This window comes from Vulpes lagopus, chromosome 16 (assembly GCF_018345385.1).
Source record: "Vulpes lagopus strain Blue_001 chromosome 16, ASM1834538v1, whole genome shotgun sequence".
Taxonomy (NCBI): Eukaryota; Metazoa; Chordata; class Mammalia; order Carnivora; family Canidae; genus Vulpes; species Vulpes lagopus.
In genome coordinates, this window is record NC_054839.1 from 56,688,867 (window position 1) to 56,706,518 (window position 17,652).

The 17,652-nt window shown below is 44.1% G+C and overlaps 1 protein-coding gene across 6 annotated transcripts in view; it reads right to left on the minus strand.

The window, feature by feature from the left end:
• The window catches only part of LCP1 (lymphocyte cytosolic protein 1), an 83,577-nt gene that overhangs the window by 17,400 nt on the left and 48,525 nt on the right, over window positions 1–17,652 (minus strand). For all 6 annotated transcript variants that reach the window (XM_041731301.1, XM_041731306.1, XM_041731302.1 and 3 more), the window contains 9 exons: window positions 14,633–14,719; window positions 13,914–14,077; window positions 13,619–13,748; window positions 12,000–12,132; window positions 9,316–9,397; window positions 7,583–7,748; window positions 5,683–5,825; window positions 2,759–2,854; window positions 614–809 (listed from right to left, as the gene is read on the minus strand). In XM_041731301.1, coding sequence (XP_041587235.1) covers window positions 614–809; window positions 2,759–2,854; window positions 5,683–5,825; window positions 7,583–7,748; window positions 9,316–9,397; window positions 12,000–12,132; window positions 13,619–13,748; window positions 13,914–14,077; window positions 14,633–14,696 — 1,174 coding nt within the window. In that variant the 5' untranslated portion in view covers window positions 14,697–14,719. The remainder of the gene's footprint in view (window positions 1–613; window positions 810–2,758; window positions 2,855–5,682; window positions 5,826–7,582; window positions 7,749–9,315; window positions 9,398–11,999; window positions 12,133–13,618; window positions 13,749–13,913; window positions 14,078–14,632; window positions 14,720–17,652) is intronic.

Genomic DNA, 17,652 nt, shown 5'->3' on the forward strand with positions numbered 1-17,652 from the left:
TCTCAATATTGAGACTAATTTGTGGTGGAAAAAAGAAGAACCTGACTATAGCTACATGCTTTTCATTCTATCTCAGGGCATCTAATCCCCCAAATACAATGCCAGGGATTCTGCGTCTAAACTTTACTCAGCTCCCCACCCCCACCCCCACCCCCATATCCCAATCAAAGAAACAAGACAAAAACCAAAACCTCACTAATAAGCCCCTCTTAGCATTAAGTTGAACACTTTTAGATGATGAGTGGCTGCAATCTCTTGCAGTGAGGAATGCACACTGCATCCATTAAGTACATAAATTAGGTTTTTGGAACTCAGGGTTTATTTCATCTGATAATTAAATGCATTCCTTCCCTAAAACATTTAATTCTGATAATGGATGAAGCTTATGTATAATGGATGTGATATAATGGTATTTGATTATTCCTGCTTGGCTGTAATTGACTTGATTAATCTATTTATTCTCTTTGTTATATGCCAGGGAATTGATGACCTGTTTGCAAATCTTCCCCAACATGGAAGGGGTTGATACTTGCTTAGCAGGTAATTTCGAGCGGCCCTTGAATTCAAATTGTGAATGCTCTTCCGAACCTCTGAGCAAGAGGTTTCCAGTTACCTTCAAGAGCTCCCCAGTCGATGTCCTGGTTCTCTGGTTTGTGCAGGGCAGGGTATCTATTAAAGAGGTTGGCAATGAAAGCCAAGTTCAGCTTGGGGTTCCCTCGGACGACATCTGTGGCTGTGACAAACTGCCGGCAGCCCAGCCTCTCTGCCTGCTGCAACATGCATTCTGCTCTCTGGATGTCATCCTTCTCCTGCAACGAGAGAGGACACGTCAAGGTTGGGGCAAGGCTGTCCCTGCACAGAGGAGGCAGGAGCAACATGAAGAAGAAATGGGAAACCTACTGAAACCCTCAGTGTCTAACCTCCGAGAGGCACTTAATCGCCACATATGATTTACTTATATTTGCCTGAACTGAAATCAGCAAGTGACAAGGGCCAAATGTCCCAGAAATTGAGAAATTGAGTCTCTCCTCTCTGTACAGAGCCATGTCGGATGAATGCTTGGTTGTCCTGTTTTTAAAGAGATTCAGTAGATCCTATAATCTTATCATTTCAGTTGGTCTTAATTGTTTTCAACGATGAAGCTACTGTCATAAGTAATACTCCCCTTTTTTCAGTTCATCGAAGATATTTACACCGATCAGTAGAGACCCTCTGATTGGTATAGCCACTCCTCTCACACAGAGTTGGTACACTTGGGACTCAAACAAAATAAATGTTAGTTCAGCTGCCTAGTGCAATTTGGCCTCTGCAGACTTCAGATTGAGGACTTCGTATGTTGGAAGGCGATTCAAATAGTTCTAGAGAACCTCTAGTCCTTTGTAGGTAGGCTCTTACTAGGAGATAAAGTTTTGTGTGGTCCATTGTTTTCAAAACTGTTTTAGGAGTCTATGAAACCACCAATTTTCAGAAAACAGAACTTTAAATCAATTTATTAATATAAATAATATATATTATAATATATAATATATTGTATATATTAATAATATATAATATTAATATATTAATATAATGCCTTACTAGATGACTCTGCACATTTCACAGACTTGTCACTCAGGAGTGAGTTGACTTTAACATTAGCTCATCGGTTTTAACTCTAATGATATCAAGTGAGACATAAGCATGGAGAAAGCAACTCCTCCAGGTCAGAATTAAAGAGGTGGCAAAACCGGTTTCATCATCCAGATCCATGCTGGGGCTGTTTTTAAGAACTCTTAAACGAGACATTTTTAAGAACTCCACACAACCTGCACCCAGTCATTTTCGCCTATTACCCCCCAGTGATGTAGTGAGGTAGGGTTGTGGCTGGGTGGATGTTGGAGGCATCGTGGGTTTCGATCCTTTCTATGCCATGTACTGGCTCTGTGGCCGTGAGAGCATCATTAGCCTTTCTGACCTTCAGCTTCCTCAAGTGTAAAACAGTTATTAACACTCAGCTTAGAGATGTTTGCAAGGGTTAGAGGCAGTGCATGCAGCGTGCCTGGCATAGTACCTGGTACATAGGACCAGCAGGTGGGGTTGTCCCCTTGTTAGTACCGGAGGGTAAGGATCCCAGCCTTGGATCAAATAACTTCCAATAACCCATCATAGGATCTTGGACTTATTAATTAATCCATTTAAGACTCAGTTTTTTCATCGCTAAAGTGAGAATCTATTTGTGTAAGCATCCCATTGATTTCCGGAAATAAGACTCAGGTATCTAAAAATGAACATCATAAGTACCTCTTGGTGTCGTTGAGTCTATTGAATGGTGACACGTACAGAAGTTTTGTTGAAATGTGGTCCGCCGTTTTCAAGACTCTTTTGAGAGTCTATGGAACCGCCAATTTTCAGAAAACAGACTTTAAATTGATTGATTTATTAATATAATGCTTTACTAGATGACCCTGCACGTTACCCATTTCACGGACTTGTCACTCAGGGATGAGTTGACATTAACATCAGCTCATTGGAGGCATTTGAGGCAAGGTGTGTGGCGTTTGAGCGGTTTTAGTTTCTTTCCTTCCTTAATATCTATTTTCAGATGCAATTTCCCACAGTTATCACCCAAAACCATTAACAGTTGTTAACAGTTTTACCAGGGCTTTCGGCAGAGACGTGGACCCCCGGAAGCCCAGAGTCAGGGTCATGCGGGGCCGTGGAACTGCCAACACAAAGGCAGAGTCACGTTCTCTAAACACAACTTGGGACACGGCCTTACCCTTAGTCCTGACATGTCAATAACAACAGCAGGAATACCTTCTTCATCTCCTTTTGGTGCCACCTGTTCAAGCAGGTGGTAATAAGCTTTTGAGTCCTGTGAGAAATTAAGAAATTACAATTTCAAAATAGCACAGCTAATTACATACTTAGCACGGCATTAATTTCCCCAAAGCAAACATATTATATTTCTTATTTGACTGTCACTCAAAAATGCAACTTAATTAACAAAGCTGGAAGCACTAATTTGGATTTTCTATTTCTCTGCTTAAATATCATATCGGACTTTCTTTTTAAAAGGACTATAACAAATACAGGATATACACAAATACAGGCTATAGGAGCAAATGCTATTCTCTTGTTCTTAGGGAAGAAAAATTACTTATGCAAAGGTATTAAATTGTATACAGGAAAATATATATACCTTTATATTGCTGTAGAAGTCAGTCAGCTAAGGTTTAATTAAAAAAAAAAAAAGTGACAGAAAAAGGAAGGAAGCAGAAGTTTAAAGCCGAGTTTAAAAACACAGTTAAATGGACAATCAGCAAAAGAAAAATAAGGATTTCAAAGAGAGAAGGTTTGAAACATTAACAAGCAGTCTCTATGTAAAGGAGATATTAAGATGACAAGCACACTTAATATTTATCAAGGCGGGGGGGGGGAAATGGTTAAATTTGGTGATAGCAGATTGGATACAGATATCCAGCCTCACGTTTCCCGAGATTTCCAAATATGCTTACTCATGAAAAGCATCCTCAGAGTCCTAGTCTTCAAATTACAAATCCGTGTTCATTCAGTAAAAGCATGCAAATATTCAGGTCGTTTATTTAAATCCTTTTAAAAGCATCCTAACGTCTCTTAAAGACCGAAAAATCAGCTTGTGGCTCTTTTTAAGACTGGGGCCCTGGGGGTGGGGGGACGGGAGGGCATGGGGGTGCTCCCCACTGGTGATGTGAGAGACACTGGAACAAGAGAAAGCCAGCCACTGAGGCTGCACCTGGGGAAACCGGTTTTCATCTGTGTCCCCCCCCCCCCCCCCCCCCCCCCTTCTCTTCCTGGTCCCTGCAGCTATTTTGAAGCCAGTGAAAGTTCCCCCGCAGGTGTTGGGCACAAACAAGATCTGCCTCCGGGTGTCACATCTGCTTGACTTTGTTAGGGCTCCTCTCTTTTCATCTGACCCTAAAAAGCCTTTCCCACTCACCCCAGGGTGGGTGTTCTCCCCACCTCCGCTGACCTGTGTGACTTAAGGGCACCTCCCAAAGCTGCCAGATGCTCAGAGGCAGGAGGCAGCTGCCCCCACCTACTGTCAGGTCCGAGCCCCTGTGTGTGCTCAGCGTGCCAGCTCCTACGGTTATTATGTAAGAACGCAGCTTTTTGGTGATGAGAAATCAGATAAATTTATGGCTCCGATGAAGCAGCCTAATTTTGGCCGAAAAAGCTGGAAAATTTTGGCTGAAAACGTGCAGAGCTTAACTGCTGAGCACAAAGGAGGACCACCTCGCTGCCCAGTTCCTGTTAAATCCCCATTTGGTTGCGGTGCTGGGCTATCAATAACCGGTGGAAGCTAGAAAAATGCATTTGGCATTATCAGCTTAGGTGCTCAGGAATGGGGGACTTTCCATCTAGAAGCTTCCATCTAACTAGCACCATGCACGGCAGGCAGCCATTGAATCCACAGCAGTGGGGAGCTGTCACCCAAAGGAACATGTAAGGCCTGGGTGACTCGTTGGGGAGTCATATGACCTCTCCTCTGACTCTCTCTCTTTAGAGAAGGTTTCTTTAACTTTTCAGAAAGCGGAGCCTGAAATGTTCTTCTCCTGCTGCACCCCCAGCTCGCATGCTGCTCCGAAGCTCTCTGCCTCTCGGCCCACCTGCCCTCCTTGCCGACAGCTCTTTCACCTCGACATGAAACTATTCACAGACTGGAAAACCACAGGGCATGCTTCCCTCCGCCTTTCCCCCTTTGCATCTCTGCTGTAGGGCCGCCTGCCCCCCTCTACACGCCCTGGGGGACATTTCCATTGCTGATGGTTTCCAGAATCATCATCTCTCAAAAACTTTTCTGGGGGATGCCTGGGTGACTCAGCAGTTGAGCAGTTGAGCGTCTGCCTTGGGCTCAGGGTGTGACCCTAGGGTCCCAGGATCAAGTCCCGCATCGAGCTCCCTGTGGGGAGCCCACTTCTCCCTCTGCCTGTGTCTCTGCCTCTCTCTCTCTGTGTCTCTCACGAATAAATAAATTAAACATCTTACAAAAAATAAAACACCTCTGGCTTCTACAAATGCAAACCTTTTAAGAAATTCTGAGGTTGTTTGAGAGAGGCGGTATGGAGGCTGAGTGCTGGATTTGAATCCTGACCCCGTTCCCTAGCTATGTGAATGGGAACAAATGACGTGAATTCTCTTTTAACCTCAGTTTCCGTATCCAGAAAAGGAGGAAATGATCATCTTTGTCTCAAAGGCCATTTAATCGTGAGGATTAAATCAGCCAGTACATGTATAAGCAGGCAGGACGATGCCTGGTACGCAGCAGACCCCCGGGTTGGTGTTCTTTGTGTAAGTAGAAGTCTAATCCTCACTGAATTTTGTTAAAAGATTCCCATCTGATGCGCCCGGAAATTTGATAGAATCAGGACCTCACCTCCCTACATAGACTCTCTGCCTTGAAAAGGTCTTACCCTTCGTCTTACCCCTTGCTCTTTCCCCCTCCTCTGCTGACACTGTCACTCCGGGTGTGTGTAGGGGACCCATCTGCCCCCGACAATGCCGCTGTGGTCCCTGGGACTCCAAACAGATGTGCGTGAGAGGATAGAGCGGCTGCCACAGCACCAGCCACCTTGAACAGAGCTCTAGAGCTTGTCTTCTCTCCCTGAGCATCCCGGGTCCCCTTCTCTGCTGCAGTTGGGCCTGTCCCCACTGCGCTCCTACCTTGATGTCAGTACTGAAGTTGTTGATTTTGTTGCAGCCTGCGTTCTCCAGGTGGTAGTTGGCCCACCGCAGCAGCAGCTCCTCGGGGGACAGTTTCATCAGGTCCTCCAGACTCTCCCCTTCCCTCAGAAGGGCGATCAGAGCTGGGGAAGGACAAAGGCGAAGAAAGATAAATACCGGGGATCTGGGAAGGGCGCTGGAGCTCCACAGGAGACCTGAGAGGGCAATGCCACTTCTCCGGGCTGGGGGGACTTAGGGCCCTTCCAGCGGAATAAACACTTTATTATCATTCCCTGAAAAGAAAGGCAAGGTGCTGTGAGCTTAGTTACTAGCCTCACTTTTTTAGGTGGGGGAGACAAGTCACCGGTGAATCTCGGTGCTTTGTCTGAGAACCATGCAGAAGCCACAGAAGAAACCGGGACTATCGGGCTCAGAATGCGCCACCGGGCCTGTCAGCCCACATTCCATCCTACGACAACAGTTTTGGTTTTAAGAGATCAATTTTGTAACGAGCACAACTGTCTCCTTGCCTATTCCCGTAGGTGATTTTACGTTTTGAATGCTTACTTGCATAATTATAGCATCTCAGAAAGTGTCGTCAACCCTTTCCTCCGTTCTTCCCAGCTGAATAACCATGGTTTGCTCAGCTAGAAGGTTTATTTTTTTTTTTTTAATTTTTTTTCTTTTTATTTATTTATGATAGTCACACACACACAGAGAGAGAGAGAGAGAGAGAGAGAGGCAGAGACACAGGCAGAGGGAGAAGCAGGCTCCATGCACCGGGAGCCCGATGTGGGATCCGATCCCGGGTCTCCAGGATCACACCCTGGGCCAAAGGCAGGCACCAAACCGCTGCGCCACCCAGGGATCCCTAGAAGGTTTAAATTGAGTTGGAGGTCATCATTTGTCAGTCAATAGTTTGTTTCTCGTGGGTTCTAAGTTTCCTGTTTGCTTTTTCTCCCCTGTATTATGTTTGACCCATACCGGTTTCAAAACGGCAACCCAGGATTCTTCGCTGGTTATGGTGATTTGGGGATACAAATTTAGACGTACATATAACTAAAGATTAGAGCTTGGCTACAGATTTCACGTTAGTGGGCTCTCTACTGGAAACAAAAAGGTTAACTGGTTTTTTTGTACGATTCTTATGGCGATGTCCTACTTTTGTCTCAACAATGGGGCTGTACTTGTTTAAATGTAGATAGGATGTGGACAGCAGGCAGAGTTCGACTGACAGCTCCAATACTTAGTTGAGAGCTTTGAAACCCTACACGTAATCTTCCACAGTCTTGGTAAACAGACCAACTTTCTCCTGACCTGGTGCCATCCCTTCGGTATATGAACGTGAACCACTTCATAAAATACAAGTTCAAAGGAGTCTACTTGTTACAAAGCATCCAGAGGCAAAGTGAGCCCAGAAAGGCTCTTGAGGTTGGATCCCAGACAGCCAGACGGAGCTCTGGGTTCTAAACAATCATTGCGATTAGTCTGTGGTCATAAAAAGCTTTTTGCTCTGTCATTTTAAAAAGTCTGGCTGGTGTGGATGGAAACTCTTACGTTAATGTAAACAGATTCGATGTAACTGCAATTTGCAAAAATTGAGGATTCTGAGCTTGACTATTCCTGACATCTTCCTCCCACGGCCCCCAACACATGCATTAATAAAAAACCACGCCATTGGGGCACTTGGGGGGCTCAGCGGTTGAGCGTCTGCCTTTGGCTCAGGGCATGATCCCGGAGTCCCAGGATCGAGTCCCACTTCGGGCTCCCCACAAGGAGCCTGCTTCTTCCTCTGCCTGTGTCTCTGCCTCTCTGTGTGTGTGTCTCTCGTGAATAAATAAATAAAATCTTAAAAAAAACCAAACATGCCATTAATCAACATTTGCAGCTTTGCTCGGACCTTCATTTCTGCTGAGTTCGATGTCAGCAAACAATCCAATCTTGATGACTTGCCACAAAAGTCCCAGGACCAGGTAAGGCTTCCCCTCCTTCAAGTCCTCAGCCCCGATGTTAACCACGTGGCAGCCGATGGCTGAGGCCGAGTTCAGAGCCAGGTTCAGATTCTCCTGAGGGAGAGAAAGTGTACAAACATTGTTTTTGACTTCGTAGATGTCAAAGGATGATTACTGGTTGACAACAAGGCTTTGCTTCTGGAAAGCTCACAGGTCTAGAGGCATGGTCTTTGCTAAATTTTGACGAGTGCAAGAAAAAAAAATCTGGGAACCCAGATACTGGGCTTAGGCGGTGCCTGTTGGATCAAATGGGCACCCTGAGTTGGAAGCCCGTCCTGGCCTAGATGAAACGAATGAGTCTCACACCTTTCCCTCCATTCTGTTCTGTGATGGAGCCTACACACTCAACATCCCCATTGGCCACACATACAGGGGTACCTTTGAGGGTTGTCATTGTCTTGTCACTGGCCATCATTAATAACACAACCGTCGATATAAATCAAGCTCATGAAAGACAGTAACAAAACAGCGTTTTGGCTTTCAGATCAGGTATTAAGGGAATGTCATTAGGGCAACGACAAAGGCACAAATCAAATCCCCGGAAAGGATACTAAGACAATTTAATGAGTATCTGTAATATCTGGGGACCGTAAGTCTGCACACCCCTACACGCACACACACATGCACAGACGTAGAGACTACATGTTCTTATAATTAACAGTGTATATAATGCAACTCATATGGGGTTGGGATAGAATCAATGACATTTTCAGTCCGGAATCTGTATACTATTCTTAGGTCCTGAAAGAAGATATCAGAGGGAGAGATATATAGAAGTTGTCGTTAGGGCAAGTTAGAAACACAACACAGGCCACCAGTGATTCGGAAAGGGGACTACCAGAAAAGTGGGGTTTTGCCCTCGTGGAGAGCTCAAATGACAAATGGAAAATATCGTTTCTGCTTATGGCCAATATTAAAATGTAACATCAAGATTAAATTTAACATAAAGCACATTCATGTATGTTTAATCATCGTTCCCACTTCCATTTTAAAGGTACACAGCGCCGCTTACAATCGAGCAGCATGACATATTGTTCATGATTTAAGCAGTGGGACATGCTTCCTGAGTAAGAGAGTTAATAGTAACATCGAAACACTGGAATATAACGTAGAAATACAGCTTACTTACTACTGGTTAGTCTTCCAGTTAATCAACACATTGAAGGCCTAAAACCAAGTTATATTTATCGCACTGGTGGCTGTGGCCAATGCCACTGTGAGGCTGCCAGAGCAATTCCCGTTTCTCACCCCCCCAATTCGTAGAAAGGCTTATCTTTTCAGCTAAAATGCTGCATATTTGGCATCGGCTCAAAGATCAATTGCTAGGGAAAGTTGAGTTAAAACTTTAGCCCATGTGAATTTTATTCCCAGATGGCCAAAACAAAGAATGGGGCCCAACTACTAACTCCCCACCGACATCCCCCTCCCCAGTTCCCTGTTATATGAATAAAAGATAAAACAAAAGTGTCTCCCTCTATCCCCACTAGTCATGATGAATCACTGGCCGCAGAGCTGAGTTTGGGAATAATGCCCGAACACCTGGAACAGGCCGGCTCTGCAGTTCCAGGGCTCCTACATCCCAAGCACAACCTTATAGTTTGGTAACAGAGAGAGAGTGTACCTGGATGGTGAAGGGGGTGAGTTTCTTTTTGTTGATGGTTCTTTCATCAATTGTGTCTGGCACAGATAGGTTGATCATTTTACTGAAAAAGAAGCAAGTGAATTAAGGAAAGCTGGCTTCTGAATAACAGAGTCCAGGGACATTGAATTTAAATTCTAGCAATACCATAAGCAAATGAGATGGCAATATAAGCTGTGTGATCCAGGGTTTTGAAGCAAGATCAGTTATGCAATTCTGATTAGATTCAAACTCTCTATGGGAAAGGTTAATGTTCCTGAAGTCTAATAAATAAATTGAGGCAGGAAATAAAGACCTTACTTTATTCATGTACCTGAAGAGGTGCCAAATCATCCTGGTTTCCTGAGCATATTAGGAAATTCTGGGTAGAGGGGATCCCTGGGTGGCTCAGTGGTTTAGCACCTGCCTTCTGCCCAGGGTGTGATCCTGGAGACCTGGGATCGAGTCCCACATCAGGCTCTGGCATGGAGCCTGCTTCTCCCTCTGCCTGTGCCTCTGCCTCTCTCTCTCTCTCTGTGTGTTTCTCATGAATGAATAAATAAAATATTAAAAAAAAAAAAAAGGAAATTCTGGGTAGAAAGCCAAGGCACATCCTTCATGAGTACGTCACTTTCTCAGCTGTGAAAAATTGTCCCCACCGTAGAAGTGACTACTTGTATACTTCTGAGCTTATGCAATGTCTACGTTTCTATCTGACTCCTGGTGGAACTCTATACTTTCAACTAGGCGGACGCTAAAATGTTTTATATCTTGCTATAGCCACTGTTGTATCAGAACTTGAGAAATTTCACCCACTTAGGTGTCTAATACATTGACCAGATGTCTAAAGTAAGCTATTATTATCTATGAAGAACTGCTTTTACTCATTTGGCATTCGTTTGACCTCCAATGGGGCACAGACAATAAATTTCCGAAGGTCACCTCCATCTTATTTAAAGAAAGGAAGTTGAAAAAGCAAATCCAAAGGAACAATAACAAATTCAAAGAACAGTAAACTCGACTGTGGCTATTTGTTCTTATGAGAAGTCAGCATTAACATTTCTTCCTCACAGTTCGTAAGCAACTGCCTTTTCTGTGGTGTTCTTTAAAGATGCGTTTCCATACCTCTGTCATGTGTGTGCATACATATATTTCAATAAAAGATGCTTTATTGCAATTCAGGCAAAACAAACTCATAAATCATGATTTGAAAAAGCTGAAACTGTTGGTGATCTAGAAGCCCACCACTGGGAGATGATGGGAGGCAGGGGTGACTTTAGAACATGTGTAGTGACCTTGCTCTTGAAAAGCTTATCGTGCAATTATAGAGATAAAATATGTGGATATGAAAAGTTACATTATAATGGCCCCCAAAGTACTGCAAATATGTGCTTTAAGAATCTGGGGGATCCCTGGGTGGCTCAGCGGTTTAGCGCCTGCCTTTGGCCCAGGGCGTGATCCTGGGTTCCCGGGATCGAGTCCCACGTCGGGCTCCCAGTGCATGGAGCCTGCTTCTCCCTCTGCCTGTGTCTCTGCCTCTCTCTCTCTCTCTCTATCATGAATAAATAAATAAAATCTTAAAAAAAAAAAAAAAAGAATCTGGTGAAGGGAGAGACCACTGAGGGAGTGGAATAGACCAGAAACCTTTAGTGTAAATGGATTTCTATAGGAGGAGAGGATGCGGAACGGTGTTCTCAAAAAGAAAAATAAAAGGCAAAGCCACAGCTGCAGTTAGAAGCAGGATGTGTATGGGGAAGAGTTAAGTCTGGTTGCTGGTACATTCAGTTACTAACGCAGCCACTCACTCAGTACCCTGGGGGGTACCTGAGTCATAGGTGTCTCGGGAGGTAAAGCTAGAAGGAGACTGAGGAAAGATGATGGAGTGTGTGGGGTGCCAACCTAGGGAATTAGGACTTGATCCCGTAGGCTATATTTTTTATGTCTTTTTTTTTTTTTTGGCAGTTGAAAGTTTTTAAAATGAAATCTCAGGGTGAACTCTAATAAATAAAATACTAGAAAGCAGAATTGTTCTGCTCAGAGCAGGGGAGGGGGGTTCTAGGTCTCTCGTCTACCCAGCTTCCCCTCCAACTCCTGTGCCCACCTGAGATTGGGCATTTCAAGCCTCTTCACCAATGCCATGCCTCACAGTGGCATTAGAAGCCACTAAAGCCAGAGCCACCGAAGCATTTCAAAGACACCATCATGACCATCTGTGTGTAGAGGTCTTCTGCAGACAAAAACATTCCTCCTTTCCTAGGTGTCCTCAGCATTGGTATGTACTACTCAAAAGTCCCTTTACTTAAGGATTTGCATTGGATTTCTTCAACTCTCATGCTGCCTTTATCAATCTATCTATTTTCATGGTAGGTCATGTTCAGATGAAGCCAAATGGCATATAGTCCAAAAATAATTGCTTTAGGCCTTGTATTATTGCATCTCTATCTGTATGTGTCTCTATGCTGTGCATCCCTCTCCTCCAACCAAGAAATACTAGTTTTACATTTCTCATTATAAGTTGCTTTTGAAATTAGTTTGCTTTCCAAGGATCTGCTAAGTACAAGTCCAGAAAGCATTTCAGATCCAGCTGAGCACCAAAAGGAAGTTGGCCTAGGATAATACAATGAATTTTTAGTATTCCAGAAAATTCCAGGGAAACCTTTGGAAACCAAGGAGGAAGTGTTATTTACCAAAGGACAATGCCATCCCCGACAGCACTGAAGAGATCATTCGTGTTTGGATTCATTGGAATAACATGTCGACAGTCGGGGTCATTTTCCAGGGCTTTGTTTATCCAGTTGACAAAAGCATACTTCTCTTCCTCTGCAAGTAAATGATAAAAATGACTTATCTGCAAAATGAAAATCTGACATAAACCGAATTATTTATTTTTATTTTTATTTTTTCATAAACCGAATTATACACATAGATCTCAGATTGTCATGCCCAGGAGAGACATTGAGATATGATCTGGTCCCTTACCCTATCATCTCACATTTTTTGACATTAAAAAAATATCAGGTGACTTGGGGAATAGGCACAGAATCTCTGTTCACTCCAGGTCATAAAATATATGCCAGGCATATTTAGAAGAGAGAGAGAGAGAGAGAGATCATATGTAACTATCACATATAAATTTATATAAATAATAAAGATATTTTTATTTATTTTTAGATATAATTTATATCTGAAGATGATCTAATGCTAAGGATAAAACTCAGGCTGCCTCTAGCCCAGCCAATTTAAATGTGGGATGATCACAGATAATCCCCTGTAATATCTTTGAGTTTCTTGATACAATTATAACGAAATTGCTATGAAAAAAAAATCTTTTGTGATATAATCTTTCTTTCCTATCAGTAAAGCTGCCAGAAGTTGATTTGGGAAATTTTAATAAAACCTCAAGTTGGGACACCTGGGTAGGTCAGCGGTTGAGCGTCTGCCTTCGGCCCAGGTCATGATCCTGGGGTCCCGGGATCGAGTCCTGCGTCGGACTCCTTGCATGGAGCCTGCTTCTCCCTCTGCCTGTGTCTCTGCCTCTCTCTGTGTGTCTCTCATGAATAATTAAATAAAAATCTTTAAAAAAAAACACAAAAAAACCCCTCAAGTTATGCCTTACAGCCCGGCACAGCGTATCACTGAAAGCCATAGGGTCCCCTCAGAAGAATCTTGAGTCACAAAAGTTTGAGAAGCACTGCACAGCACCTCACTGCCTTGAAGACTCATAATGCCTATTTACGTAATTTCTGGCTTTAAGCGTAAGAGGTTAAACATTGTGTTCACAATTTACCAACCATACTCAACCATGGACTTACTTTTCAGATCAGCTAATGTTTTGAAGAACTCAGCTTGGGATTTGCTGGATCACCACCCTGTCTGAACTTTTAATTTCCCTTAAGGCTGTTGGACGGCAGCCTTCAGAAGAAACATACAACTTCCTTCCAAGTCAGTGAAAATACAATTTTTTTTTTTTTGACTAGGCATTTAGAAGAATCATGAAGTTTGGAGGAAATAGAAGCCCGAGTAGTTCATTTTATCCGTAAGATTCACAAAAGAGTTCTTGCAGCCTTAATGTATTTTTTAAATACTACTGAGATCTATCCAGTGTTGGACTGCGAATTAGGATCAGAATTAGTCAATAAACTCGTGTTGTCTTGGTTTGTCTTAGGTGTAAACACCAGGTTTAGAATCTGTAACCCCAGAAGGTACAGATTCTTCCCATGTGGCCCCTTTCCTACTACCCACCCGCAGGCTCTCCTCATGCCAGCAGCCGCCCCACTTCCACTCCACACCCACGGGGACCGCCTACCTGAATAGGAGTGCTGGGTGCCGACACTGGACTGCTCCGACGTACCGCCGATCGCACAGATCCCCTCCTTCTTATTGATTGCCTTTCTAAAGGTCTTGGCAACCTCTGTGCTTTTTAGGCCATGAAAAACCTGCAGCAACATAGTGTACTTTTAAGAAACCCAATCAAGTGATCAAGAAAACCACAAAAGGGGGAATACATGATGTTGAAGCAAGGAGGGTGGCAAGGTACTTCTGGATTTTTTTTTCAAATTCCAAGTTTCAGATGCATCTCCTTGTATCTGCATGGTACTCACCTTGATAAACTCATCAAAGCTGATCCTCCCATCCTGGTCCAGATCACCTGTAGCCATCAGGTTTTCTGCGATTTCTCTCACTCTGTACCCAGGCAGAGGCAAGCAAGCAGCCTTGAACAGGTCGTTCAGCTCATTGCAGCTGATGTACCCATTGCCATCGGTATCTGCAAGGCAAGGACGTGCTGACCCAACGTAGGTAATGGGATGAGGAGGTGAGGGCAGGCGAGATGGGAGGGGAGTGCGCGGGAGAGGCAGTCATTCAGGGGTCAGAGCCTGACCCCATGCAAGAGCCAGGGTCTCACGGGAGGCCCGTGTCTATGAGAGATGGGCATCGGTGTCGCTCCCAACCACCGTGAGTCATCATGTCACGACACAGGTCCTGGAAGCAGAATCTGAAGGGACTTTGATAGGAACAGATGGGAAAATAAGTCACAAGCTTAGAGCTACAAAGAAAAACCAGGAAATCAAAGAAAGCAGACAAGACAAAAAATATGAGAAGAGCTGCAGGTGTGAAAGGGTCCAGGCCATGTTTTGATAGAGAAAGAACTAATTTTCTTAAAGTGGACCTTTCCAAATTAAGTCCCCCAGCTCCTCTGGCCAATGCCACCGTATTCCTTTCACTTGCCCTATTTTACTTATGTTACCATTTCATCGAATCTGTCCCGAAGCTACTCAGTCAAGAGGAGAATTGTGTGGCTTGAGCCGCCGGGTGTACTCACCCACTTTGGCAAAAGCTTCCCTGAGCTCCATCATTTCTTCATCGGACACTGATCCTCTGGCCATTTTTATTGCTTTAGGCAACAGATCTGCAGAAGCAAAAGAATATAAGGAATGACTTTTGTGCATCTTCTTTTTTTTTTTTTAAGTTCGTTTATTTATTCCTGAGAGACACACAGAGGGAGGCAGAGACACAGGTAGAGGGAGAAGCAGGCTCCCTGGGAAGACCCCAATGCGGGACTCGATCCCAGGACCCCGGGATTGCGACCTGAGCCAAAGGCAGATGCTCCACCACTGAGCCACCTAGATGCCCCCGTGCATCTTAATTCCTAAACTACCACATTAAGCAGCAATCCTCATTTATTAAATGAAGAAAGAACCCTCTGCATCCCTCATGATTTCTAACTACCTTTCCAACATGTAAGAAATAGCCTTATTCTTAACCGTCCATGTGGTGGTCTCCAGTGGGCTCTCACCACTTTCTCCTTTCCTGTGTATACAGATGGCTCCTCACCCCAGGAGCCGGAGCTGATTTCTCTCCCCTTGAATCTGAGCTGATCCTGTGTCTGCTTTGACCACTGAGAAGGCAGCAGAAGCCATGTCTGAGACTGGAAACTCCTGGCTCCTTTTGGGATGCTCATTCTTAGGATGCGCCCTCTTAGGAACCCAGTTCCATTCTCCAAGACGTCCAAGCCACATGAAGAAGCCAGTGAAAGATTCTCGTCTGCCTCTGCACGGGGCGTGGAGAGAGCGGTGGGTGGCATGTTGTAGGCCACCCAAGGCCCATGAAAAAGCCAATGACTGGGTGCTCTGGTTAACAGTCCCTCGGCTGGGCCCCCAGCTGGCAGCCAGCATCAATTGCCACGCTCCAGGGCAGGCCGCGTTGGATGTCCCAGCTGACTGGAGACCCTGGATGTCCACAGTCCTGGTCACATCACCCTAGCAGGAAAATCACCCGGCTGTGTGCCTCGTCAACAAGCAGAATCAGGACATGGGATAAAACGATTGTTGCTTTAAATCACTGAGTCTTGGAGTCGCGTGTTACACGGCAAAACACAACGATGACACTCAGTTTTTACATAAATATCTTTTTTTAGAGATGATGTCAAGTTCACATTTAAAATGAATATGTTTGGCCAAGCCAACAGATAACTTTTATCATTTTAAAGGGAGCTTTCAAATTCTCTAAATATTCAGAGAAGGAGGAAGGGAACCTGACTCGCTAAGAATTCATCTATGGGAACCTAAGGGACTTTTTAGGTGCTTTTTTTTTTTCCCCCAGAAAGGAGTTAATTTCCCTGTCCTTGCGCTGCCCTCTAGCGGATAGAAAGAGAATGAAACAGAAAGGAAATTCTATTCTCCATGCTCCTGGCTAAATCACACCAAAATATTTCTTTTTTTCTTTTAAAGATCTTATTTATCCATCCATGAGAGACACACAGAGAGAGGCAGAGACACAGGCAGAGGGAGAGTCAGGTTCCCTGGGAGGACCCCGATGCAGGACTCGATCCCACGACCCCAGGGTCATGCCCTGAGCCAAAGGCAGACGCTCAACCGCTGAGCCACCCAGGTGCCCCACACCAGAATATTCCAAATCAGAGTTCCAGTAAAGCTTACTGGATTTCCTGGTGGGGAAGGGATGAGTGAGTGGGGGTGAAAGGGTGGAGGATGGGGTGTTTTTACATGTAACTATAATTCGAGCATTTCAGGGAAGTCATTAATTTTTTAAAAATATAATTGTTGCAGGATATTGCTGTAAATGAATTTCATTTTCTGTATATTCACAATGTTCTTAGTACTGTGCTTCTTCTCGGTGGCAACCAACAACCACATAGACAAGGGGACAGTTTTAACACTTAACCCTGTAGGCCAGAAATGCCTTGTGCTCAATTTTGCAAATCCGCATCTCTTATCCACCAACCTACTGTTTTTTCTTGTACATACACAAGCAACTTCAAACTTTTGTTCCCCCCACCCAGATCCTTTGTTAACAGAAGCTTTACACGTAGATAAAAGTGGACAAGTAAAAAGAACAATTTGGTTGGAAAAACTCCAAATGTCCCCCTGCCACCACTAGCCTGCTTCCCGTCACCTTATGTACCAGTAGGAACTCAAGGGAGCATGATCTGAAAGTCATAGAATTAGATATTGTTGTTTTTTCAATTCCTCTAAAATGATGTTTTATTATCAATAAAAGTTTTATTTTATTATTTACCTTATGTATCTAAAGAGGTTTGTTGGGCTCTCTGAAGGAAGGTAAAACTCTAGAACTTAACTATATAAGCAAACATTAGTTACACTGCACAGGGGCCAGACAACAGCTAGCTGGCTTTGTCATCTTCACTCCCTTCCTTTTCTTTTTTTGTCTGACTTTCTGTCTCCCTCCTTTTTTTCCCATACTTTTCCTTCCATCCATCCATCCATCCATCCCTCCTTTCTTCCTTCCTCCCCCACCAAGCCTTGTCCTTAACACAATTTGAGCCAGGTTACAAAATTACATCCAAACCTAAGAATGTGAGTGAATAAAATCATGCAATTATTAAGGAAGAGAAATAAGTATGGGGAAAAATAAGATAATGGCAGGGAGGAGCTTTAATCCTCCAAACTTAGAGTTTAAGATGGCACATTTTGGCTGAAAATCGAGCTCCAAGTCCTCTAGAAGCGAATGCAAAAAGGAAAATGTCCAGCTCATGCTATCTATATAAGCCAAACAAACCAATTATTTCAGGGCCAGGGAACTGAGGTCTGATAGAAATGCCTTCACCCAGGGCCTCAAGGAGAGGACCCTTGGGATGCAGCAAACACAAGCTCTGCGTTTCTTTCTTTTTTTTATTTTTAAAGATTTTATTTATTCATGAGAGACAGAGAGAGAGAGAGAGAGAGAGGGAGAGAGGCAGAGGGAGGAGCAGGCTCCATGCAGGGACTCGATCCTGGGACCCCAGGATCACGCCCTGGGCTTAAGGCGACACTAAACCACTGAGCCCCCCGGGCTGCCCAAGCTCTGTGTTTCTTATAATATCCC